The following is a 27,566-nucleotide window of genomic DNA, read 5'->3' on the forward strand; positions in this document are numbered from 1 at the left end:
TTTGAGTAATAAAAGCAGGAGATAGCTTTAATAGGATCCAAAATGCAAATCAGAACTTTGTAAGTAAAATTCCAACAACTCGATTTACTCCCAACAAAGATCCTCAGCCCACAGGGTCGGAGAAGTGTTTTAATATTCCTAAGGGTGAGGTTCTCTTTGAAGACAAAACCGATGCCAGCGTGCGTGTGATGAAGCAACATTTAAAAATAGTTCAGTATGTAACAGAAGTGGTCTCCAGGGCTAGTGGGAAGCCAGCTGTCCCAGAGAAAACATCTTCACAGGCAATGATTTGGTCGGCAAAGAATCAGTCACGTGCTTAAAGTGGCTTAAATAAATGTGATAACCGAATATTTGCTGGTAGCAAGACACAAACCAACATTTACATATAAGGCCACCTCGTCTAGACAGCCAGAACAGCATGTAAGACAGACAGCTACTTTTGGTTTGAAATTGGTGGAATTCTTTGAGGTACAAGTACGTATAATAAAGTCCTTTCTCTCAGCAACTGAATGTGAGTCAGTGTTTGCAAAAGACTTAAGCCAAAGTCCCCAACAAGCAGCGGCAGAACAAAAGGGCCTTTTCCATTCGTAAAAGATACGAGTGAGCCTGTACTTTGAACAATACAATAAATGAATGTCCAACCAAGGCTGCATACCCCAGGCATCTGATAATTGTTGTGTTTTTTTAAGTTCCAGATATTATGTATTTCCCATCCCTTGAAATAAGGCTCTTGTTTTGAAGACTTTGCATATGTAATTAATAACAGCCTGTGACCGTTTTCATACTACCCTCAGTGTGAAACTGCTCAATATGCATGGCCTTGGATCTTGCCAAATGAAAGAGAAACATACGACCAGGACTCAATAAGCAGCAATTTTTCAAGACCATAAATTAGGGTTTAAATGACAATGTAAGCCTCACCAAGACAACATTATTTTTCCTGCACCTTCCAAAATGAAGCTCTATCAGCAGGTAGGAAATGTGGGATGGCATTCATATTCCCGGCGAGTTCAACGTCCTCCTTCTAGGATCTCACAACCACCCGGATCAATTAACAAAGCCTGTTTTGTTCAGGGAATGAATGAGGACGGCTTTCTTCTGTGCATTTTATGAAAACTTGACAGCTATGGCCTGCTGCCATCGACGAAGCCTATTGGGTTCCAATAACCTGATGTTCAATCTGATTCGTTAGCAAGCCACCCAACTCAACATCGGTCATCAAGACAGCACGGGATATTCAGCAAGCATGAAGTCTTTATCACGAAGGATTTTCTACCGTTATGGAGCAAATAAAGGTTCTTTGTAGCAACGGCTGGAAACATGACAGGAGACCTTTCTTCACACTCTAAGGACTGTTAAATTGTTCACCAAGTGAACCAAGGGCTTTATTTTTTAAAAGCAGACAAAACCAACGTTCTGTGTGGTATCCATATTCACTGCAAAAATAATAACTGGAATTTTCAAAACATCAAATGAATAAGCTGGATCAATGATTAGGACTACAAGTTTTAACCAATATACAGATTTCATTGAAGGCCTAGGCTTGATTTCTACATAATATTATTCACATGTGTTCCCTGTGCCAATGTGCTATCAAAACGGGGACTCTTGAAAGTTGAACCCGGTGGTGTCTTGATTTCAAAGATGACAGGGCAGTTAACCCAGAACACTGGTTAGCTGCTTGAGTCCCAGAAACCAAGCCTTCCAATGTTATGCAACAAATTGCATTTCTGAAAAATAAAATCAGGCTTGAGATTCCTCTGAAACAGGCCGGGTCCCCAAGCTTTCCAGTACCCTAGTGCCCCGACCAAACTCAAACACACTTTTCCCTTATCTTTCCAAACACACCCCCAGGAGCCCAAAAGAGGCTCCACTTTGGGAATTCCACTATAGAGGTTAAGAACCAATTGAAGCCAGTAGATAAAATTACTTGTTGTAGTTAAAATACAAGAAGTGAGAATGCATTGGCAAAGGCAAAACTGGTTATCAGTCACATGATTATGGAAAGTACTTCTATAAAACCCTCCTTTCAAAATTATGTTCAGAGGTGTTTAAGACCAAAGGAGGTCATAAAAACTATTAATACACCCAAATCCTGTATGAGTAAAAAGCTCTCACGTACAGTGGTGCTGAGGCTCTGATATGTAGAACCAAAGAAAGGCAGACCTATGTTAGATCCAGCCCTCTTTTGCTAATCTGTATTCAAGACCTCGTGGCTATGTGTCTGGTGGGTAATAAAAGTACCCCTCCCCCGTACTTAAAAAAGAATTTAAAAAATTAAAGTGAATTTGTGTGCTAATGAAAAGACTGCAATGGGGGGCCAAGCCCTTAAAGTCTATAAGGCAAGATTTTCATCATCGGGGGTGGGGCGGGACGGAGAAGGTGGGAGGCACTAAAGGCCAGTCCAACCTAATTCGGGCCAGGACAGTCCCCGAAATAAGGCAATCTGTGGCTTCTCAGCTTGAGACCGCCACCAGAAGGGCCCACTGAGGCAGGAAAAGGAGCCAGCCAATGGCAAATCACCAGAGAGGGCAACGATCACAGTTAGATGGCATGACATGGGGTCATGGATGGCGGGTGGGAAACCCTTGAACCAACACTCATAGGTGATGGTCTCTGCATGTCGTGCACATGTCTCCAAGCAGCAATTTCTGGGGTTTGGAGGTTGGTTACTTTTGCGAGCTACTTCTCCCAATAAAAGACACGATGGTGGAACCCCGGAGAGATGGGACCACCGAGGCAGCACCTCCGTGAGGGTGGGGCTGGGTGAGCATTCGGGAAGCCGAGTCCTACAAACGCTTATAGGTGCCCAGGAGAGCTTTGCAGTTGGGACAGTAGTGGTCCACGTCCTGCAGGGCGTCCACACAGAAGGGGATGAAGCAGCAGCCCGCGACACACCTGAAAAACAGGAGAGCCACACACGGGGCACGTTAGAGACTGCGCTGCATTCCACGGGGGCCCCCAAAGCCATGTCTAAGTCCCAGTAGCTGCAAATGTGACCTTATTTGGAGAAAGGGTCTTTGCAGGTGAGATTAACTTAAGGATCTCGAGAAGGGACCATCCTGGATTGAGAGTGGGTGGTAAATCCATGACAAGTGTCCTTCTAAGAGACACCCAGAGGACAGGCACAGGGAGAAGAGGAGGTGGCCAGGTGAAGAGAGAGGCAGAAACTGGATGATGTGGCCACAAGCCAAGGAAAGCCCGGGGCCACCCGAAGCTGGAAGAGGCCAGGAAGGCTCCTCCCCTGGAGCCTTCGGAGGGGCGCATGACCCTGCTGAGACTTTGATTTCAGATTTTGGCCTCCCAACTGGACAGAATACATTTCTGTGGGTTTTTAGCCACGAAACGAATTCACTTCCCAATGTCAACCCTGCCACCTGGATGTCGTTTCAAATCTCGAGTCAGTGAGGCCTCTATCAAAGTCTTAGATTGGGAGTGGGTCAATGTTTTTGTAAAAGACCAGACAGCACACATCTTAGGCTTTGCAGAGTAGTCAGCTCTGCCCTCACAGGTGCGAAGCAGCAGGCAATGTACAAACGAATGGGCACGGCTGGGTGCCAAGGAAACAGAAAACAGGGAGCAAGCTGGACTGGGCTCTAGGGCCACTATCTGCTCTCCTGTCTCAGACTGTAACTTTCTTGGATTCTTCCTGATCTCTTTCTTACAGAGAAGCTGCTTCTTATAGCAACAGCCAAATCAAATTTTCCAAGTAACACCTCTCTTAACCTACATAACCCACTGTCGGCAAACACAGGCAGGATGTGCCAACAGACTTAAGACTGATGTTTGCCAAACCCACAGTGGAAAGCAACGTTTTGGAGGAAGACGCTGATTTACAGTAAGCAGAATCTGGAAACAGTCTGATAAGCAAACTATGTTGTGAAAGAAATTTCCTCCGGTTACCTAAGTTTACCAGAAGCTCAAATATGGGGCAGTCGATCTATTTGGAGACAAACTTCACCCACGTCTTAAAGGCACAGCTCTAAGCTCCACATCCCCCCAGGATTCTAATCCCCACTACAACACGGATGAACCCTGAAAACACAAGGCTGGCAAAGAAGTCAGACACAAAAGGACACATATTGTATGATCCCACTTCAATGAAATACCTAGAATAGGCAAATTCACTGAAGCAGAAAGTAGATTAGAGGTTACCAGACACTGGGGAGAGGGAAGGGGAAGGGGTACAGTTTCTATGTGGGGTGATAGAAAAGTTCTGATATGGATAGTGGTGATGGTAGTGCAACACTGTGAATTTAATTTGAACCATACACTTAAAATGGTTAAAATGATAAATTTTGAGTTGCGTATCAGTTACAATAAAAAGTTAATTAAAAAAAAAAAAAACACAACCCCCAAAGCAGACATCATTATCATCCCTCGTTTACAGATGAGTCAAGATGGCAGCACAGAGAGGTGAAGTCATTTGTCCACAGTCACACAGCAGTGAAAGGCAAGACTAGATGGAACCCACTCGGCTGCATTTAAAGAAGGAAAGGAGGGGACAGCGGCCTCAATTTGAAAGGCCAGCCACATCAGCAGAGCATAATCTCCATTCCGCCTTTCCCTGATTTCTAGATAAAAAGTTTTAACAGCAACACTCAAAGTTGATGAACTTTCGGTTTGCGTTTTCTGTCCGAGGAATGAAAACTGCAATTGACAGCACAGGACAGGGAATTAGGGGCCAAGAAACCTGTGCTGAGTGTCCTTTCTTCCTTGTTTACCACGTGATCTTAAGGAAAGTCGTTAAGCTCTCTGGGGCTTGGAGCCTCTCCTTAACATTAGGAAGTGAATATTATTCCTGTGTGACCTAAGTCATGGGCAGACCACGGGAAGGAAAGAACCAGCTGTACAAAAACTGAGGCCTCCTGGAAGGAAACAGATGGACAACTGTTTCTTTCAAGGAAGAAAAAGAGAGGTTCATGTGATCAGGAATAAAAAGAGGCCGCTTTTTGTAAAAAGGGAGGAAGTGCTGGTATATGCTACAATATGGAAGAACCTGGGAGGCATCAGGCTAAGTGAAATAAGCCAGGCAGAAAAGAACAAATATTATATGGTCTCGCTTACATGAAATATCCAGGAAATGCAAATTTACAGAGACTGAAAGTAGATTAGAGTGACCAGGGGATGGGGAGGGGTGAATGGTTTCTGTTTGGGGCAACGAAAAAGTTTTGGTAATGGATGGTGATGGTCGCAGTGTATTGTGAATGTAATAATTGCCACTGAATTGCACATTTAAAAATGGTTAAAATGGCAAAGTTGATGTTATATATATGTATATTGTCACAAGAAAAACAAAAATGAAAAAGCAAGCTACTTTGCCTGCTAGGGAAAAAAAAAATCAATTGCGTGTCCTCAAATGTCTCCCCTAAAAGAGAAACTATTATCTCTTTAACTATAATACCCTTGATACAGACATAAATATTTATTCAGTTTCCCCGCGTAGGCAATAGAGAAAATTCTTGAAGTCATAAAAGGGTAAGACATTCTGAAGAGATTACTATAAAGTATTTTAATGTACAAATTGTTTAAAGCTTCTCTCAGAGCCAAGCAAACGCATTATTATTTAGGTCCTGAAATTCTAGAAGGAAAAGAAATCCCTAAGAGTATCTATCACCAGACACAGATGCAAGCGGCTGCCCTGCTTGTCCCTACATGCAGCCCAGGGGTTTGAGTAGAAAATCAGAAGAAATGATGAAAAAAGCAACTTCCAGGTGCTGATAAGCTTAAAAAGTGGTTTTTTGTTTTTGTTTTTGCAGATTAGTTCAATTTATTAGCCCCTATAAATAGAGCAGATAGATGCCCACTGAGTCCTCTGGTTTCCCACCAAGGGTCTAAAGCAGTGGTTCTTAGCCGGGGACAATGGTGGGGACAACCAGAAAAGTCCCAGCCGTTTTTGGTGGTCCCTGCTGGGGGCGGGGCCCCACGGGCATCGAGTGGGCAGAGGCCAGGGACGCAGCTGGAACCCCGAGAGCACACGGGGCAGCCCCCACGGAGAAGGACCCAGAGCGGAGGGTGGCGTCCCCAGGGACTCACCCCAGCAGGCACAGGCTCCCACAGGACAGCCAGGTGAGCGCGCCGGCGGTGTAGGACAGCCGCGTCACGATCATCTTGTTGCAGGACGGACAGCACATCTGGACCGGGCGGTCGAAGAAGGAGACGGGCTGCTGGACAAACACGGTCTGCACGGCAACTGCGGGCGGGGAGAGGATGGACAGGGGCTCAGCCCACGGGGACGGCGAGACGACAGAAGGGCAGGGGGGACGGGAAGCAGGCCAGGTTTCCAGAAGTGCACTCCGAGGCTCACCAAACCCCCACCCTCCGTGCCCAAGATGGGGAAGAGACTGTCGGTTCCTGGGAGGGGTGAGACCAGGGGCTCCGACGTGACTGTCGGTATCATCACTTGGGCAGCTTGCGAGCGATGCAGATTCCTGGGTCCTACCAGGTCGGGGGCAGGGTCCCCAACCTGCTTTTTAAGCTCCCAGAGTGGTTCTAAGGTGGTCTGCGGGTGGTCATTTGAGACCCTGTGTCGGGATGGAGCTCAACCTCAGTTCCTCCACCCGTGGATTAGGGGCTGCCCAGGGCCGGGAAGGGGGTGGGGGGAATGGGGAGTGACAGGGTTCCCTTTTGGGGTGATGGGAATGCTCTGGAATCAGATCATGGTGACGGTTGCCCAACTCTATGAGTATACAAAAGTCCACTGAATTTTAATTGTATCATATGTGAATTACAGCTCAATAAAGCTGTTATTGTAAAAACTGGAAGGAGTAGGGAGTCCCTTTTGCAACGTGGTGGCAAGATGACCTCCAAGGACTGCTAGTGGCCTTGCATTGTGCCTGGTACGGCATAACCTCCCCGGATAAACTGTCTTCTCACAAGGGCTCCTCGAACCCAAATGTCCCATGGCAAACGTGGTGCTTTCCAAGTCAGGGAATCTGCCCCAGCCCTTTAAGGCGAGCCTTGTTGACACATGAAACAAGAATATGAAATAATGCTAAGAAGGGAAAACTATGTGAAAACATGTATGGACACTCACCATAATCGGAAAATCTAGAGGGAAATTGTTAAGCACTTCGAGTTCAGTGGATTCTGGATTTTGGGCCAAGTTGCTTCAGCTCATATATCTGTCAAAGTGACTTCCTTCTGTTTCTTTTTACATTGTTGGGCTGCCATTTCTATCATCTGTGGACTGGGGGGAATTAACTGGGGCCCAGAATCAAATGAACTTCATACTCAGAGAGAGAGCCGCCCTCCAGAAAAGAAACAGGGCTGAAGCATGCTTCAGCAGCTACATGCAAATGTTCAAAGTGTTTTTTGTTGTTGTTCAAGAGTAAGTTATTACTCCTTTCTGTAAAAACAAAAACCCTTTTCTGCCTAACCCTTGAGTTGCTTGCAGATCTTATGGCCAGAGCCTTCTCCCTATTGCAATAATCCCTTTCTCCCCCTTGCCATAATTCTTTCAAATAAAGTCTCTTCTTACTAAAAAAAAAAAATAAATAAAAAGTAATTAATACCAGTGTGTTTTAAAACAGTCAAAAGTTATTACCTCATTCTCATCCATCTCAAGGGGGCAAGACAACTGGAAGGCAATCACAATAACGGCTCATTGTTTCAAGTGACTCCTCGGTGCCCACCACCCAGAACCATCTTTCATTTTAATGTTTCACTGCAGTAGGTACTTGACAAACCCTATTATACTCATGAAAATGCTGAGGTGCAGGGAAGTTAAGAGAACCTGGTCTGATTGCCAAGCCCACTCTCCGAGCTGGCGATTTCTTCCTCAACTGCTCATGACACTGAATCAGCTACATACCTGGGCACACCTGGACACACCTGGGCACACCTGGGCAGCACGAAGTACCAAAGGGCAGAGGAACAGTTGTGCATCTGTGATTAGTTTATGGCAGGCACGGGGAGGATCACAAAGCGTACATTACCACGGACCAACCATGAGCCTTGCCAAGGTGGGACCCAGAAGACTGGGTGTGACATTTCTGGGTGAGGATTTGGTAGGCTTGGGACTGGCGGGCACTTTGGTGGCTCTGCTCAGGCTCAAGGGCAGGGCAGAGGGTCAAAGAGCAGCAAGGGGAGATCTGGGTGGCCGCACGTACTGGCGTTGGCGTTGGGGACGGGCACTGGCTGGGTGTAGTAGACAGGAGCGTTCATGCCCTTCCCGTCGGGGCCCGACACCAGCCCCGTGGTCGGCCCGGGCGCAGGGAAGTAGCTGTTAACGCCCACCGTCTCCTCGTAGGACGGGGGCGCGGATGGCACGGAGGAGGGGCCGGCGGCCGCCTGGTAGGGTCCTGGAGCCGACATGTCACCTGAGGCGAAAACAGAAGGCATCAGGGTCAGCCTTTCCATCAACACCTCCCTCTCTCTCTGTTTTCCCCCAATCTTTAATTTTCTACCAAACAGAAAATCTGAGGAGATAAATGGTGTCCCTGTCCTGCCCCGAAGCCAGAAGAGAAGCTCAGTGGCCCCTCAGTGTCCCTTCAAGACCCAAGAACGATCACCTTGACAGTGGATTTCCTAAATAAGGAAAAACGTAGGTAATGATGACCAATAATCATCAAAACCTAGAAAATTCAAGAGGAAACATCAACCGAAGCCAAATCCAAGGGTCTCCACACCTCCAACCACTCCAACCTCAACCATGACTTGTTTTTCACATCCGGTGTTCCCTTTTTTTTTCTTAAACCACTGTGGTTTTCAGGAACTGTTTCAGGAGAAGGAAAAAACCAAACCCACACACTGTACGACGACATTTACATAAAGTTCAGAAATTGGCAAAATGAATCCATGGGGCTAGAGGTCAGGTAAGTGGAAGGAGAGTCTTGAAGGGGTGTGAGGGGAGTCCTGGGGGGCTGCTCGAGCTCTGTTTATCAGGGAACTGGCTGTGTTTGCTCCCTTTGTAAAAATTTGAGTTGTACAATTAAGATCTGTGGTTTTTTTCCCTAAGTCCATTACGGTTTAAGAAAAGTAAACACGTACACCAGTTCCCATCTTGAAAAGTGAGCATGAGATGAGATGTGAAATGGGACAGCCACTGTAGGAAACGGTTAAACACAGGATTCCTGTAGGACCCGGTGATTCTTCTCCCAGGTATATACCAAAGAAACCAAAAATAGGTGTTCCCACAAAAACTTGCACACCGATGTTCATAGCAGCATTATTTGCAATTGCCTAAAAGCAGAAACAACACAAGGGTCCATCAACAGATGGATGGATACACGAAATGTGCTCTATCCACGTAATGGAATATTATTCAGCCGTAAAAAGGAATGATGCTCCAAGACATGCTGCAAATGGATGAACCTGGAAAACATCGTGCCCAGTGAAATAAGCCAGACGCAAAAGGTCACGCATTCTGTATGATTCCACTTACATGAACTAGCAAGGAAAAGCAAATTCACAGAGACTGAATGTAGGTTAGAGATTACCAGGGCCTGGGGCACAGAGGGTAGGAATGTTGTTGCTTGGTGGTTAGGGTGTTTGTAAATTTTAGAATTTTTTTAAATAAAATTTTGCAAAGAAAAAAGTGAGTACAAGAGCAGACAGGCACATATTTTTCTTGTGAGGGCAAAAAAAGGGTTGTTTTTTTTTTCCCCTGGCAAAGCCGGTGCCTGTGTAGAATTCCACCGCCTGTACCCAGGGTGTGTTCCTGTCCCCAGTTCTTATCCGCCAGCTGTGCGGCAGCTCCAGAGGACACAGGGCCTTCCTTTGTGTGTGGCTCTGGCTTTCCAACAGGGCAGGATGGACACTGCTTTGGAAGGCCCGTTCAAGCCTGTCTCGGGAGAATCGGGAAAGAGAGCCGAGGGCAGGATGCTGTGATCCAGGGGCTCGGCCAGGCCTGCCACCCCTTCCCACACCCTCAGGCTCCTTTCCCAGAGCCCGCGGGAGGCAGAGGTGGCAGTGAATTCTGTGCAGGACAGAAGAGAGACCCCTGCAAGGAAGCCCTGCCTTGACTGAGAGCCCCAAAGCGGTGTCTCTAAGGGCAAGGAAGAAAGGGCATTTCAAAGTGGAGACACATGCGCTGGGAAACAAACACGTGTACAAGTCAAGTCAATAAATCATCTAGACAGGTCGGGGACGGGTTTTAGAAAATGTTGAAAGCCTGCCCTTCAGAGGAGTTTGGGCTTTATTCTTTAAGCCAGAATTCTCCACTAGAACCTTCTATGACGATGTGATGTTCTGTATCTGAGCTGCCTGTTACAATAGCTGCTAGCTACACGTGGAGCCCTGGAAATGTGGCTAGTGAATGTAAGGAACTGAATTGCTTATTTTCTTTCATTTATAAGTCATTTAAATTTAAAAAACCAACACTTGATTCAGTAATTGGAAAACTTTTAAGTATGTTTGGAACAACTTGGGCACGTGAATGACAATTTCAAGTAAGTTTAATGACATCTAAATCTGGATCAAATATTTCCGTTAAGAATTTAGCATCTAATTTGGAATATGAAGTCAGTGTAAAACACACAGAGGATATGAAAGACTTAGTATGGAAAAGGTAGCGTAAAATATCTCAATAATTTTTATACTGATTGCATGTTGAAATAATAGTATGTTGAGTTAAGCAAAATATGTTATTAAAGTTCATTTCACCTGTTTTTTTTTTTTTTACTTTAAAGAGACTACTTAAAACATTAAAATTACCTATGTTGGCTTCCTTCATGGTTTTACTGGACCGCACCAATAGAGCAATGGGGAGTCACAGAAGGTTAGAGAGGGGAAGAAAGGGACAATCCAGGAAAGACCAGAAGCTCTGTGAAAGTGGAGGGAAGGGAGTGAGTCAGGGTCAAGTTTACAGAGGAGGGCTAAACAGGAGGGGTGAAAGAGGGCTTACGGTTGCAGAAGATTTTTGAGACAAAACAGTTCAGGGTTTAATAATATTTAATAATAACTTCGCTGCTAAAGGCAGCTGATATTCCCTCCCTGCTTCTGCAATGACTGGGTCTGCAGAGACAGTTGGCAAAGCAAACAGCACGCCTCGGTGCTCTGGAGGGATTTACATCCGCGTTCAATGTCAAGGACTTGCTGTCCCTTTCTGTGTGGGAAGGGAATGCAAAGGCAGGCTCAGAGCTACCTACGAGATTTTTTTAATGAAAACTGAGTCACACACAAAAATCAACAAGACCAGAAAACGTGGCTATGCTCACAGAAACCCTAAAAGGGGACCATTTGCTGCGGTTGCACACAGAGTGGCTTGGGAGGGGAAAATTAAGATCTCGGGGTGCCCAAAGCTGTACAAAACGTTTGGGTCGAACTGCTGAGAGGCAGCGATTTGACTCAGTAGCGGACTTCCTCTTCTTCAAAACCAGCACTTCTCCCAGGGGCCTGCGCTGTCGTCTTCAAGAAATTGAGGTATGAGCGTCCCCCCGACCCCATATTTTATCGACCGGGTATCATTTTTTACGAATTACATCCTATCTTCTGGAACTTGGGGACACGACCTCTTTAACAGCATTGCTTCTGGACCCCACAGTCACATAGACATGTTTAAAATTCTGAAAAGAACAAGATCAACAGACCAGAATAGTAAAAACCCCACAATGAGCTGGTTTGGCCGTTTTCTAAATACATTCCACAGCCTCCCTCCCCACCCACCCCCAGGCCCCAGGCCAGGAAATGCCACTCCAGTGAGTCCCATTTCTTTTTAATTTGGCTTTTCCTGGGGGCAGGAAGCTGACTCGACCACCCCCTGCCCACCCTCCCAGAAAGGCTCTTCCCGGCGCTCCGCCCCTTCCTGACCCCTGAAACTCGCAGGGACAGCTGTTAGTCCCCTATGGACTGAACCATGTCCCCCCAAAACATGCCCAAGTCCCAACCCCTGTCCCATGAACACCCTATTTGGAAATAGGGTCTCTGAAGATGTGGTTAGCTAAGATTAAAGTCGGTCCTAATCCAGTAGGACACATGTCCTTATAAGAAGGGGACAGAGTGGCACGGGTGGAAAAGAGGCCTGGCGACGACAGAGGCAGGGAATCAAGTGCTGCAGCTGCAAGCCGAGGCTGGTGGCAAACACAGAAACCAGAAAGGGCTGAGAAGCGTCTTTCCTGCAGGTGTCAGGGGCCAGCCCAGCCCAGCCGACACCTCGGTTTGGGGGGCATTTCCAAGTTTAACAGAACGGCAAGCTCCAGTTTTGCCATGTAAAAGTACAGCAGTAGATAGTCCCTCCACGGGGGCTGGGTGGGCTCTGCAGAATCTGAATTGCTATAGTTACAAGGAGCTGGGGGGGGGGGAGGATAAAGGAATAAAAAAGGGGATCCCTTCCCTCCCTCTCCAGTTGTCTGACTTTGTTATTAGGCCATCGAGAAGGCTTGCGAATGTCCTTTTGTCCTTTTAATAGACGTGTTGAAGGAGATTCTCCACCCACCTTCTACCACCCCCCAAAGTCCATAAAGAAAATGCTGAGAGTCAGAGGTCTCCGTTTTCACCATCCCAGAATGACTCTTGTACTGGCTATTTCCAATCCCAGAGAGAGGAATTCCCAATCGCTTCTTTAAATATGCCTGGGTAGTGGCAAACGGCCCCACGCCAATTGAGAGCTCTGCTGTCGCCATCATGAAATGTGGCCTCATTTTTCAATGAAGGACCCCAATTTTCATGTTGCGCCGGGCCCCAGAGTTATGTGGCTGAATATGATCCGTGGTTACAGAAAAGGAAAAGAAGACTTTTGTGATGTAACTGGAATTCTGCAGTCCTTTCTAGCTGAAAATTTCCTTCATTCCAACTCTCAATGGTTCACTCGGTGCAAGACGATGTTTATCCCAGGCCCCACCGGACCGTCTCCAAGACGTCCACCCATCCAGCCCTGGTGGAGCACCGGATTTTCTCAACCTTTTTTTCATTACTGCCCCATCCGTCCCAACGAGAAAAACTGAATTATATTTAAATTTATTAAACATAATCAAATTTCTCCCCAAAAAGATAAATTAAATGCTAAGAAATAAGATTTCACCAAGTGGGGCTGTGCTTTGGAGGGCCACACACCATTGTGATAGCCAAGATTCCCGTTCCGCTCCCCCCAAGAACCAAGCTTCTCTCCCTTGGGGCCCCCCAGGAATGCACAGTGCTCGGTGAGGGATTTGAGCTAAGGGAGTTTTCCCAACCTCCAGCATTTATTCCTTCGTAGGAACCCAGTCCTTTCATCTGTCCATCCTTGGCTGGGCGTGCACAGCCCCCACGCGTGACCTCATCTCTGCAGCCAGGGTGGGGGTGACCAGCCCGGTGCACGTCCCTTCTGCTGCACGAGCCTCCTCCTGTTACAGGGCATGACTCGTGTCCCCTCCACGCCCAGGTCCTAGGCTCCCGGCATCAAATCTGCTCGGTCCTCAACTCCAGGAAGAACCGAAGGGGGCCAGGGCCACCAGAAACTCAAATTTGCCTAAGCCCTCATGTGTCACTGATTTTGAGTCCATAAGTTACGGCAGGAGCAAAGTCCACTATGCGTCTCTCTCTCTCTTCCTCCCTCCCGGGATTCAAACCTGCACTGAGATGGGACAGTTTTGGTGGTGGATGGTGGTGATGGCTGCACAACACTGTGAGTATAATCAACACACTAAACTGTATGCTTGAAAATGGTTAAAATGGGAGATTTTATGTTGTAGATAGATATGGTACCACAATAAAATGATTATAAAAACCCATAAGACGGTGTACAACACAAGCAGTGAATCTTAATGTAAACAATGGACTTCAGTTAATAATATAATTATAATACTGGCTTGTCAACACAAACGTCCTAGGGGAGGAGGGTAATATGGGAACTCAGTACTTTCTGCATGATTTTTCTGTAAACCTATAGCAACTCTAAAAAAATTTTTTTTCTAATTAGAAAACAATACTAAGATGAACTGTAACAGACTCTTAATTACCCTACCAGGCTCTGTGGTTCACATCTTTATATGCGTCATCCCATGTAATTCTCAGACGAACAAGACAGGAATCATTATTATCATCATAGTCCCCAAAAACAAATGCAAAAAACCTGAGGCTCAGAGAGATTAAGTCACATGTCCAAAGTCACACAGATAGAAAGTGGCAGGGCTGGGATTTGAACCCATGTCCACTGGACTCCAGAGCTCTCTACAGGCCTCACCAAAACACCTGCCAGGCTGGGGAACCCAGACATGACCAGCAGCCCATTCAGCACACCTCATTCCCCCCAACGGACCATGAAAGAAAAATTCTCAGCGGAAGCAACGTATTTGAACTCCTGGCACAGCGTCTGCTCCCTCTGCCGGCCCTAACACACGTGAAGATGTATTTATTGAGGATTTTCCACACATTCAAGAAAAGATGAGGAAAAAACCTGCTCATTCTGGATCCCAATTAATTCTGTCACCGAGTACTCAGCGATTCGAAACGACCTTTCTTTGGTAAACGGGCTCAGGATTTTAAAGGTCAACCAACAGTAGACAGTCATAAAACACTTCCCACTCGTTCTGGGGAGGCAAACAAAGAAGGGGAGAAAGACAGCCGTGGAGTCAGCAAACTATTTCTGGGAGATGCATCGAGTGTCCAGAGCCACATATTTAAAGCGAGGCCTGCAGTGCTCGAATATCGCAGCCACCTGTCCCCAAACCAGGGAGAAGGTCCCTCACCAACTAGCAAGCCAACTCAGCCTTAGCTTTTTAATATCACCCTGTTGAAAGGGAAGGAAAAACCCTCAAACTGTGGGAAATAAGCCACCCAGTGGCACCCAGGGTCTCGGGCGCCTGGCCATCGCCCCTGCTGCCAGGGTGAGGACGGGCAACCCTGAACTGATATTAGCATGAGCTCCACAGAGGCCCCCGCTTTCGGTGACAGATTTCCTCCTAAAAAATCCGGCCTAAGAATTCTGCAAAATACACTGGCAGGAGCTGCCATTTCGGCCGCTCGACCACAAGTTCTGGGCAGCCGGACGGGTTCTGAGTCGGCAGCTCCACACCAGGCCCGTCATGGTTCAATGTTTCTGGAACCAGCCTGGCTGTGCAATTGAAAGAGGTTTGCCCTGAATCCTAAATTCAAAGGAGAAGGTCTGACATCCGGAAAGCCTAGAGATGGCAGACCCACCAGCTCCATCACTGATCATGAGCCTCCGAGACAAGGCTGGAGATCTGGAGCCAGGGCCTCCAAATCAAGCTTCCAAATTCACTTCCTGTCTCAGTCCAAAGCACCCGATGTCCACACAAGTCCTTCTGAACCCCCACCCCCCCACCCCCACACACACTGTACCTCCCACTGGGGTGACCAACTGTCCCGGTTTGCCCAGGATCTAGGGGGTCCCCAGGCCATGCCGGTCACCCTTCTCCCCTCCACGTCTCCCCCTTCATCTCCTACCACCCATGCAAATCTCATCTGTGTTAGTGTTTTGATTAGCTTTTCCCAAACATGCCCTGGGGGGGATGCATGATTTTCCTCTTTGCCCTCCCTGGAGGGGTCTGCGAATCCCTCTTCCTATCAGGTCCCAGCTTGTGTGTCACCGCCTTCAAGAAGCCTTCCGGCCTGCCCCCAGGCAGAATTAATTCCTCCCAGAAGCTCCTCCACCCAGTGCAGACATCGCGAAGGGTCCAGGGTCTGGGGCCGCACCACTGAGCTCACATCCAAGCCCGCGGTATGACTTTGACACCTCAGTTTTCCCCATCTGTAAAATGGGCACGCCGGTCGTTTCTTCCTCAGGAGGGCTTTGGGAGGATTAAATGAATCCACCGTGGGTGCCAAGCAACGGGACTTACAGCGCCGAGGCCGTGCAAGTTCATGTTACTCACACACATTTCTTTGCTGTATCTTCACAAGGCTCTTTTGTTAACTCATCTGGCTGCCCGACTGGACTGTGATTTATTAAAGTCCGCATCCCCAGCAGATCCCCTAGAACTAGGCCCAAAACACCATGGGCACTTCACAGGGTGACCCACCGCCCATGGGACTTTTGGTGCTAAAACCAGGAAAGTCCAGGACAAAGTCCCCTCAGAGCTTCAAGAAGTGTTTCTAGAAATCAACACCTAGGGACAAAAAGGACACCGGGACTCCCACTGATGCCCACTGGCATCAAGATTTGAAAGGAGGAACAAAGGAGACGGGTTTACCCTAATGGCCCTGACTTAAAATCTGAATAAACAAAGTTTCTAAAGATGTTTATATAACTAAAGAACCTCAATATAGATGGTCTCACAGTTCAACCGAAGGTAACAAGAGGATTTACAGTTCAAATATGCTCCAGAATTGGAATCACTTAATTGGGTTTGGAATCTTTTTGTTTCCTCCAGGGTTCCGGGCGGTGGGGGTGGCAGGGGTGCGTAGTGCTTCTCGAAGGGCATCCCGGGGTGCTGCGGCCGGACATCAAGTCAAGATGTGGGTGGAAAAGAAAGAACTTGAGAAGGGAAGTGCGGAGGCGTGCAAACATGAACGAGATAAAAATCAGAAAGAAAAGAAAAGCCACAATCTTCAAACCTCAAGATCTGTTCAACTGTACTCTTCAACGTAAGTCTGTGCCGCCGCTCGTCTCATCACGCTGTGGAACGTACTCCTGGATTTTGCTGACTTCCATTCTCAGTTCTAGTTCAAGTTATGGAAGAGGGTAAGGAGAGGGGACGTGTCAACTGTATTATCCACTCAGGATCAGGAACCATCAGCACCAAGCCCAGACGTGTCGGCCACATCCCATCTGCTAGCTGGTCCTTGATGTGGCTCAAGAGCTGCTGTTGAATGGGGACATTTGTCATCTGCTTCCCAGAAACGGCAATCTTTTTTCACAGACGTCAAATAAATTATGAGGTTCTTTCCTCTTACCCCAGGAAACCACAGAAAGAACAGAGGGAACGGACTCACACTTTTCCAAACATCGCCAACCTCGGCGTCAAAGTTGCTTGTTTATACGAGTCACTGGAGGTGCCAGGACTTTATCCAGGGACTGAAGTACACCCTAGTGAATCAGGGATGTAAGGTGTCCCCGGTGGATTTTCCTTCCCACCCCCATTCCTTTCTGGGGAAATGAGCAACAGGAAGGCAGAGCACAAAAGGGCAGGAAAGCAAAACAGAGAAATGGCGCCCGACTCAGAGAATGCCCCTCGAGCAGAATCCGATCAGGAACTGACCCAGTGGGGAAACTGAGGCCATGGCCATCGAGCTCACAGATGACACAGGTGGGACGCCTCCTCCTGGGACACGTGGTACTGTAACAGGTGGGATTTTCACAAACGCTTGTGTGCGTTTCATTGTCATTTACAAGAGATGAGGCAGCGTCGTCCGGGGGCAGAAGAAAGGATGGCGCAGCCCGCAGCCTGCTGAACACGGAATGACTATTTGGAAAAAAAAGAAGGTGAGCAGGCAAGGTGTGGAGAACGGGATGAAAAAGGGCCAAAGGAATTAAGACAATGGAAATTTCAAGGCAGGTCAAATGTTTTATGAGCAGAAACCCGGGAATGAGGCTTTCTCAGTTCAAATCCCGAATCTGCCACTTCTTGGCTGTGTGACCTCGGATTAGTTGCCTAATTTCTCTGTGCTTCAGGCTCCTCATCTAGAAAATGGGGCCAACCTTCATCCTTGCAGTGAGAATTAAAGGAGTGACTATGTGGAGAATATTGGTTATGTGGGTCACTATGCAAAAGTTAGCTCTGATTACTGGCAGAGAAGCAGAATAAAGCCCAGGGAAGGGGTGGCTTGCTCCCTCTAGACTCACAGCAACTTCAAGCCAGGTACAGACCCTATCATCCCCTGGGCTCCCATTCTGCAGCCACCAGCCCCACAGTTTCACAGTTAGACATTCACATGTTTGTCTAAATCCCCTACCGTCAGTCCCTCCTTGCCAGCCACTCCCACTCCCATCCCCAGCGTGACTGGCAGAATAATAACCACCACCACCACCAAAGATGTCCACATCCCAATCCCTGAAACCTGTGAATCTGTGAATGCCACCTTGCAAGGTAAAAAGGACTCTGCAGGTGTGATTGAGTTAGAGATCTTGGGATGGGGACATTATCCTGAATTAGCTGGGTGGGCCCAAGTTCATCACGAGGATCCTTATAAAAGAGCGGGGAAGGAGGGTCAGAAAGGAGAGAAGACGCCACACTGCTGGCCATGAAGCTGCACTGCTGGCCATGAAGCTGGAGGCAGGGAAAAGCTTCCAGTTTCCAAAAGCTGAAAATGACCAGGAAACAGATTCTTCCCTAGGCCTCCAGAAGGAACCAGCCTAATGATGCCTTAGATTTTAACCCAGTGAGATGTTTTTACGGAATTCTGACTTCCAGAACTATAAGATGATAAACTGGGATTATTTGAAGTCGCTAAGGTTGGGATAATATGTGATAACATCAACAGGAAGCTCATCCATGCATCCTCACAGCCAGCTTGTCCCAAATCCCCCACTGGCCCTGAGGACTCTCGGGGGGTGGCGGGTACTCTCCCCCTCCCCCACAGTGCTCCCCACTCCCCCACGCCCCCTTCATGGAAAAGACCAGACCATCCCCAGCTCAGCCTCCCAACCTCACCCCCAGGCATCTCGGCCCACCCACCCTCGGCTCAGAAGCAGCCCTTTTCTGGCTTGAATTTAATTTTTAACCCCGTGAGTGTGGCCATCCCAGCATCCCCCGGGGCTCTCAGAGGACTTTGCTCCCACGATGGCCCCCTCTTATCTGGTGGCCAATCCCACCCTCTTGGCTCCCTCCTATCCTGAGGCCGATAAAATGTTTCAATTCTTTCCCTACCAAAATGTAGACGCAAAATAGCCCTCCTTCCTCCCTGGGCCCTTGGCTCTGCTGGCTCCCTGCCTCTCTGTAAGAGCCCCCCAATACGCCTCTCAGCTGCTTTTCAACCCCCACACCAGCCTCCTTCCTCCCTCAGCTGCAACACCCCAAGACCACTTCCTGCTCGGGGCCCTTCTCCCCAGAAGCTGCCACCCACCTCGTCTGGAGCGCCTTCTGCATTTCGCCCCACCCTGCCCCTCTGAGCTCCCCCTTCCCCACCAGCTCCTCCACAGCGGACTCTCTGGGGACCGGGGTCTGCACGCAGCTCCCATGGCCCCCGCCCCACTCCTCACCCTCAAACCCATCAAGCCACGCCCTGGACGAGCCTGGGTCCTCACCTACGAAAAGAGGCGCCGTCTCTTTCAGTATCACGGAGACGCAGTTCAAACCACGCCCGGACGGGTGATGGGGCGTCACAGCGTCACTGGTGGGTCACGTGGGCCTGGCGTACCCCCAAAATGACGGGACGAGAAGGGCACGTCTCCTCTGTGGTCCTCCTCCCCAAACCCATGACCCCCGGCAAATCAGGAGAAAACACCAGACAAACCCAGGCTGGGAGAACTTCTACAGGAGACTCCCTGCCAGGACATCGGAAAGACCGAGAAACTGTCCCAGCCCGGAGGAGATCAAGGAGACACAACCACTAAACGCAATGTGGGCCCCAGATGGGACCCCAGAACGGAAAGAGGACATCGGTGGGAAAACTGGTGAAATCCAAAAAAGTCTGGAGTTTATTACTTAATAAGAACATTCCAATGTGAGTTTCCGAGTTGTGACAGTTGGACCCTGTTGGTGTAAGATGCCAGCTATGAGGACACTGGGTGAGGAGGCCCCAGGGACTCCCAGGGCTCTCTCTGCAACTTTTTGGTTCACCCAAAACAATTCGAAACAGTTTATTAAGACAAAATGATGACGACAATGCCGAGAGGGCATCTTTCACCCACCAACCTATTCAAGAGCAGAGCGTCTGGTAACACGGAGCTGGCCTGGGTGTGGATGGAAGGACACCACGATGGGTGCCTTCTGGAAGCATCCACCCAAATCCAACATGCATGAGTCCCTTGACCCAGCAATTCCACCTCTAGGAGTTTATATGAGAGGTGTCCTCACACACAGGCAAGTGATGAAACAACCGAGCCCACAGGGGTATTCACGCCAACACTACCAGTAACACGAAACATCAGAAACAACCACCTGTCGGCAGGGGCCTGGGGGAGTCGGCCGTGGCCTGTCCCCACAATGGGAGAGCATGAAAATGAGGGAGTTTTAAGTGCAGAAATGCAATTATTCCCAAGAAGCATCACTGTGTGAAAGTCTTTGTAGTATGCCACCTTCTTGTTCTGGGGAGCAGGGGGTACGTATGTGTTTCCTTACAGAATATGCATAAAATTTCTCCAAGAAGATACACAAGAAACTGATAGCAGCGGCTGCCTGGAGGGACAAGACATGGAATGGACGGGAGAGGCCGTGGGAGGGACACTTTTCACTTCTGTACCTTTGTGGGTCTTCTGCATACTGGGCTCTAGCAGCATTGCACATTTGAGAAATCGTTTTTTAAAAGCCTCCTCTGCAAACCCATCTTACCCCTCCTGTGTCCTCCCCACCTCTTGGTGAAAGTGGCATCATCCTAGCCCTTTGTCCCATGAACTGTCTCCCAACCCTGCCCTGCACTGGTTCTGGGTCCCTCTGGGAACACCGGCAGAGTAATTAAAACGTCTAATTACTCCTGTTTGGTGAGAGGATGAGTACTCCACCACTCGCGCCATATCAGCCCAAAATGTGTACTAACATCCTACTTCTCAACATAAATCATGATCCATTTGCCATCCAGTAGGTTCAGAGGGCCAAGGGTGAGCAAAGGGTTGGGAAGGCAAAGTTAACCGACACAGGCTGATCAGGAGTAGATACATGGGGGGAAACTGAGAACAGATTCCAAGGCAAGTGGAGGAGCTGGGTGGGCAGGGGCCCCCACAGAGCAGGAGGCAGAGAAGGGGGTGGAAGGGCACTGGAAGGAAGCACGCCTGTGTTCCACGGGTGAGCAGTGGCATCACGCGAGGACTCAGATCACTAAGGGCCTGGCTGGACGAGGGGGCCACAAGGCTGGACCCCTCTGGGACCCTCCACAAGGGTTCTGTTTAAATAACGAGCAGACAAGAACAACCCCCCTAGAGTATTCCAACTCCTGCCGAGAATGACAGGTCAGGTTCTAAAATTAAGCCCCCAACCCTAGAAGACCAGAAGAAACCAACCAACAACTTGTGGCCGGCGCAAACACACATCAAAGATGCGGCACCTGCAGCCAAGGGGTGTCCTTGCCCCCAGTCAAGAAAAGGCCCATCTGAGCATCAGAAACTCCCGTCTCCACAACTTCTGGGGATGCTTCATACTGACCAACAGCCTCTCCTACGCCAAAAATAAAAAGTATCCTCACCATTTTCCAAAATTGATCCTATATTTCTCTGCCTTCTTCAAGTTTGCAAAAAAACTAAGAAAATGCTTGATTGTCTTTTGCAGTTTTCCTGCACTATTCCAAGCTGCCAATGGTGTAACCTGTGGCCAATAACAGACCCCCGACCACCCCTCCATTTGCTGCTTCAAAGCTGCTGAGGGCTTGGAAACCAAAAGCAAGTCTGTAAGAACTCTATGTAAAATAAGAGTTAATAGTTTCCCCTGGGTGCCTCCTATGAGTAAGGCAAACAAAAGCGTGGGCCATCTGCCTTGATGATAAATATCTACATTACTTGGGAGTCTTACATTTGCTTATTTTTCAAGTCTGGCCATAGTCCAGATGACTGCAGGTATTAAAACTGTCACGTCTTTGAAAATCATGGAAAAGAACAGTCTCGCCTTTAGCGAGGTGAAGATAAGGCAGGAGATGCTACCCTGTGCTTTTAAGGCCCGTCCCACATCATCCAGCCTCGATGACACACGCCTTCCAGCAAGCTCTTCAGACGTGTGTTTTTTAAATAGGGAGAAGACAAGTCTTTCTTACAAAAGAATTCCAAATAACATACGGAGACACTCCCCCCTCCAGGAGGGGGAGCTTATCTCTCTCGGCCCGCCCTCTGGAGTGAAGGCTGCGCAGGGTGACTTGATTTCAAAGAAGAAAGTCTAAGGAAAGGGGAAACGCTAACTTTACATTGGAGGGACCTCTGTGGCTTTCTCCCCCAAAACCCATCACCCCAGGTAATCGTGAGAAAACAGGAGACAAATACAATCTCAAAACTGTCTCATCGATTGTGACAAATGTTCCACACCAATGTAAGGTGCTGGTGGCAGGGTGGTAGGTGGGAATCCTGTATTTTATGCATGATTGTTCTGTAAACCCACGTTTCTAATTAAAAACAAAAACAAAAACTGTCAAGGTCATGAAAAACAAGGAAAGACTGAGAAACCATCACAGCCAAGAGGAGACCAGGGAGAACTGACAATTAAATGCAAACAGATCCTGAAACGGAAAGAAGACATCTGATGAAAAACTGGGGAAATCCAAATAAAGTCGTCATCACGTACCAGTGTTGGTTCCTTCGTTTTGACAAATATACTCCGGCGACCTACAATGTCAGCAATGGGGGAAACTGGACGCACAGTCAACAGAACTCCCTGTACTAACTTTGCAACTTTTCTGCCAATGTAAAATTATTCCAAAATAAAAAGTCTGTCTAAATGTCTCCAGAGATCACACTTATAAATCAGTCAACTGGGCCACGTGTAAATAGGGAAAATATAAGCTTAACCGGACCAGGCATCTCTCACTCAAAGGCACTCAAGTTCAATTTAAAAACATTTTTTTCCAAGCATATTTGTGTTAAATACCAAAGAAGAAGTAGGGTGAGGGAGTGTGGAAAAGGGAAGATGATCAGGGTTTCCAATATTTCTAACCGGGGAGGTAAAAAAGAGAAAGAAAAGCATCCCCCAGAATTTCAGGGAAAGGACAGACTTTAGAGGAACATTAAAACTCCTTCCAGCTGAATAGCATTTGTGCCTGTCCACAAACTGCACCCCCTCCCTTAAGATGTACATTTCAAAACTCCCACAAAGCCCTTTTAACCACATGTGGGTGGTAAACTCTTCTAAAAATACATCCTCGAGCTGTGTATAGAACTGTTTCTAGAGTTAGGTATCAAATCAGCATGCAAAAGGACCTGGCTCTATGAGAGAAGATGAAGTGGCTTTTTAACCATCAGCTTAATACCCCAAGATCAATTCTTCCAGAAAGAAAAAAGAAAACATTCAATTCCACATCCCGGCCCCCCACCCCCCACCCCCACCCCCGACTCCAGTGAAAAAACACTAAGCAGGGGCTCCATGAATATGTATATCACAGAAATGACCCCAGAAAAAAGGGAATTCCTTAGGGGAAGGGGCCACTCACATGTAAACAGTCAGGTCTCCGAAAATAGCCAACTTTGTAAACAAGGTGGAGAAACAGCTGGAGAGCCAGAAAGTTCTGGTTTTTTACCATCTCTGGAGGAAAAACGTTCTTTACACTAAACATGTGGGCGTAGAGAAATGTGGTTACAATAAACCTCAAAGACCTATCCATAGTATATACATTTATTAAATCAAATATTGTTTAAACATTAGCTAGCTATCTTAAGAAACCAAGCTTCTACAGCAGTGTTTCTGGAATTTAACCTGCATCTGGCTCCAGAAAGAGTCCAAGGTGAAAGGTGAATCTTAAACTCTAAATTAATAAGGAGGAAGGATTTAGCCAAAAGAGGAAACTGGGTCTTCAGCCCTCTTTGGGAGAGGAAGCGAGAAATTGCACTTCGTTTTTTAAGCTATCTGATCCCAAACAAATTCAAATTCAGAACAACTCAGTAAAAATACGGAAGCTCATGGTGAAATATTTCATAGAAATGTTTTCAAATTCTTTATCTGTACTCCGTCTGATTCCAGAGGGCAACATGTTCCACAAGTCAAAGATAAAGTTACCACAATCTGAAGCCAGGTTCGAATATGGAGTAGCTACAAATTACAGTGATTTGTGGAATGGAAGATATTTCCCCTCGGGAGTTGGGTTGTTCCCCCAGAATCAGAGTGGGCCATTTCCCCTCGGATTCCTGCTGAAACCACATCCCCGTTTCCACATGAATGATGGCTTTGATGAAATGGCACAATGAGGACATTAATAGGACTATACCACGATACAAAAACGAGTACCCTGATTACAACTTTGTAAAAACAAGCAGAATGACACAAAACTGAAGCCACCAAAGGATGAAAACCGATGAGACTCGTTTCACTCGCATGGTGAGATTACACCTGATTTCCTTCTTTATTGTCCACAACTTTCTGTAATGTTGTTATTTTTTTATTACTTTTAAAATAGCAGTACATTGTCTATGAATAACCTCACTGGACTCATAGCTTAGACAAGTCAACACTAAGCTCTTAAATTTACTTAAATTTACTTTTAATTTTAGAGTGTCTCTGAGGAACAGCGTTAATTCTAAGGCTCCGTGAGCTGAAGAGCTTAAACTCTCCACCACTAGTTTCTCTTAAGTTTAGACCAATAAACAAGAAAGTGCTTAAGCTTAGGATACTGGTGAATTAACTCCCTACTTGCTAGGAGGTGAGTGGGAAATCACTACAGCAACACCCGCTATAGCTATTTCCCTTCTTCTATCCATCCTTTAAACCCGATGAAATTACAGTTTTTTCCTACTGAATTAACCTGAGGCCAAGGGACAACTTCGTTAGCTAGGACAGTGTCATCAAATCTCCTCCGAGTGCTGATGCAGGACCGAACAATGCGATGCAATTATGAGGACCCAGGATAGTACCACTGGACCTCATAGAACAATTCTAAGGAAAGTAAATGCCAATCACGTCTACAGCAGGCCACGGGCAGAGCCATCAGCTATTTTCACTGCAGTAAAAGCAAAAGCAAACAGAGGACAAGTCACAGTGCCAAGTCACTAGGACTTCCTCATATGGGCGATGGAGCCCATCTTTCCACCCTCACTGTAAGCTTTGGGGAGATTCACCTTCAGATGGGCACCAAATTATACACACATCTGATCAGCGGAGATGTTAGCAGAAGCAAAGCAGACACCGTGTGTCTTCTGGAAGATTAACTCAGGCTAGAAACGCTCCCTGGTTCCTTCCCCCTCAGTAGGTTCCCCTTTTACTGTCCCTAGCTCAGGGCTTGCCTGTGTCTCTTCTGCAGCTGTGCTGAGATCCTTCTGCTCCTCTGGAACACTGCCTGCCACGTCCACACACCCCTGCTGCCAGATGTGCCAAAGCATCAGCTTTTCCATGACACCTCCCCTCGTTAACCTGGCCCCATGCTCAGAGCGCCCCTCTTTTCCACTCCTCTCAAGCTCCTTCCAGAGTTACAAGGGCATTCATGAGTGCAAGCACCGGCTTTTTCACTTGTTTATGTCTTTCCATTTGCCATGCACAGTGTAAGCCCCTCAGGACCAGGAGCCATTTCTCCTGAGTTCTTTCCAGGGCAAAGATAGCACTCGATTTCCCCACAGCCAGCCCATAAAAGGGACAGAAGGAACAAAGAGAAATTATGCACAAAAACCAGCAAACAACTTTCATCTAGCATTTTAGAGACTTGAGAAATTGATCCTTCCTTTTAGATCGACTGCTGAATCACTCCATAAAAACATTACAACAAGGATACTTTCTGCAAATGTGAATAAAGGCACCTATTATTAATGCCTTGGGGTAACAGGAAAGTGGGAAGATGGGCCTCTCCCATAGTAGCTCTACCATAAATGCTTCTTAAGAGTTTGATGCACATTCAGATCCCGGAGCAAAGGCTCGTTGGGAGGAGGGCAGCACGGGAGTTATTCTATGCCAGGCAGAGTGAGTCACATGCCCTGTGGATCCTGATCCAACTATGATAAAACCAAACACCATGCTGGAGTCCCAGATACCAGCTTGCAACCCTCAGTACAAATCATCTGGGTTCATCTGATTTTAAAACTGCCACTCTGGGCAGGCTGGGGATGTAGGCAGGAGGGCAGGCAAGGCAGACACGCACACAGATGGCAGTCACGACTTTCGTGAAAAGGAACCCAGGGGAATCGCTGCAACCCAACCCGGGTCCCAGGCAACTCTTGAACCAGCATCAGCTGGCTGAGACTGAGGGGAGGGATCTCCTTTGGGAAGAGTGGTGGGAGAGAGGCCGCCATGCTTCCAGAAACTGGATTTCCCAACGACCTAAGCTCAGTCCAACAGCCAATGACATCACCCGGAAGCACAAACCCCAACAGAACCCCAGAGAAGGTCCAAGTGGCCTGAACCCTGGAATGCACGAGCCTTTCGCGGCACACCCATCACCTCCCTCCCCGACCCTAACCAGGAATTGCTGTCCCAACACCGTCCCCACCGCCCACACCCGCGTCGATCTGGAAACCAGAGGGTGGAGAGCACTTGTCTAGCCTGGGGAGGGGCGATGTCCACTCCCGACACCGACTCCCCGGCCTCCGCTGGCCTTTGCCAACAGCATCCACGCGGCACTGGCCGTGGAGCCGGCCTGGACCCAGAGCTGGGGGCCGCCAACGAGAAGCCGACCCCTGCGCTCCAGGGGCGCCCACCTTAGCGCGCGGGGAGGAGGCGGCCTAGCCTGGGGCCAAGGCTGCGCTGTGCCCCGGAGTTTTCACCTCTCTGGAGGCTCCCCAGGCCCTCGGGGGTCCACAGGGCACCCGCGAAGGGCAGCCCCAGATCCTGCGTGGACCCCCGGGGCCTGTGGTGAACACGCAGATGCCCGGCACCCTCCGGGCCGAATTTCGGAAAACCATGTCCAGAAACTCGGTTTTGTGTTTGTGTTTGAATCCCCGGGTGATGATCCTGGTGGGGGGGGGGTCTCAAATTTGAGTTCCGCTGCCACCACTGCGAACGGCGACTTTCCCGAAAAGCTGCCCACTCCGGGGGGTTGGGAGGACGTGGCGGGGCGGGGCGCGCTCCCGGGATCCGGCTGGGCGACCCCGCCAGGCGCGATCCGCGGCCGATCGGCCACTCGGGGGAGGACGAGGAGGCGACGGCTGCACCCAACCTGCAGCACGGCCCGGACGAGCGCCGGGAGGCTGGAAACCCCGGCCGGCCCCGCGCGGCCCCCTGCGCCCCCCAGCCCGCACGGATCCCCTGCCCCGGGAAAGGACCCGGTGCTCCGGGGCTCCCGGGTCTGCGTCCTGAGCAGGTGCTCGCGCCGCAGGGACCCCCCTACCCCAGCCCCCAGCCGCTCACGGCCGCCGGCCCCGGCCGCCCCCCATTAGCGCCCCCGCCGCCCCGCGCGCCGCACTCACCGCCGCCCGCGCGGGAGTCGAGCCGGGAGGTCTGAGCTGGCGGCGGCGGCGGGACGGCAGCGCGGGGCGGGGCCGGCGGCGGGGCGGGGCTCGGCGCTGCCTCTCCGGCTTCCCGCGTCTCCCCGCCTCCGTGCGCAGCCGGGTCGCACCGCCCCTGTTGCCCGGCCCCCGGCCTCCACGGGAGCCACCTATCCCCGGACGGCCGTCGCCCACCCCAGCCTGCTCCTGGCGCCCTCGGTGACCACCGACCCTCCGGATCCGCCCCCTTGCCCTCCTCCCCTCCGATCGCCCACTGCTCTCGGAATACCCCCAGGTTACGCCCCAGACCCCTCGCGCTGACCTCGGAGCCCCACTGGCCGCATCCTCGCGCCGCTCCTTAAGGATTCAGCCCCTGCACGTCCAGCCCCATCGTGTGCCCGGGACACCCCGTCCCTCCCCCGATGTTTTTCCACTCCAACCCCCACCGCCCACATTCCTTCCCCACCTTCAGCTCCCACGGACCACCAAACCGGAGTCCCACACCACGCGCTGACGCTCTCCCTGCCTTTTTCTCCTTCCTCCACGTAACTCAGTT

General features: G+C 49.0%; 1 protein-coding gene across 2 annotated transcripts; it reads right to left on the reverse strand.

Moving 5' to 3' along the window:
• Positions 1-27,124, reverse strand: LITAF (lipopolysaccharide induced TNF factor). 2 transcript variants are annotated; one of them, XM_037813520.1, is made up of 4 exons: positions 26,993-27,124; positions 8,112-8,321; positions 6,037-6,193; positions 1-2,898 (listed from the first exon to the last, which is right to left on the reverse strand). In XM_037813520.1, exons 2-4 carry the CDS (start codon positions 8,314-8,316, stop codon positions 2,790-2,792), a joined length of 471 nt encoding a protein of 156 aa, XP_037669448.1. In that variant the 5' UTR covers positions 8,317-8,321; positions 26,993-27,124; the 3' UTR covers positions 1-2,789. The 2 variants fall into 2 exon arrangements, with proteins under 2 accessions (XP_037669448.1, XP_037669447.1); XM_037813519.1 differs by lacking the exon at positions 26,993-27,124 and having other exon boundaries at positions 8,112-10,588.
• Between the last annotated feature and the right edge of the window lie 442 nt (positions 27,125-27,566).

Source organism: Choloepus didactylus, chromosome 21, assembly GCF_015220235.1.
Source record: "Choloepus didactylus isolate mChoDid1 chromosome 21, mChoDid1.pri, whole genome shotgun sequence".
Classification (NCBI taxonomy): Eukaryota; Metazoa; Chordata; class Mammalia; order Pilosa; family Megalonychidae; genus Choloepus; species Choloepus didactylus.

What these genes read in the sequence shown, in the direction of transcription:
- LITAF (XM_037813519.1), bottom strand. Translation starts at nt 8,361, where the DNA reads ATGGAAAGGCTGACCCTGATGCCTTCTGTTTTCGCCTCAGGTGACATG. An exon ending in CGTCCCCAACGCCAACGCCA is followed by an intron (nt 6,194 to 8,111) that starts GTACGTGCGGCC and finishes CCCCGCCCGCAG; the next exon opens with TTGCCGTGCAGACCGTGTTT. An exon ending in GGGAGCCTGTGCCTGCTGGG is followed by an intron (nt 2,899 to 6,036) that starts GTGAGTCCCTGG and finishes CCTGTTTTTCAG; the next exon opens with GTGTGTCGCGGGCTGCTGCT.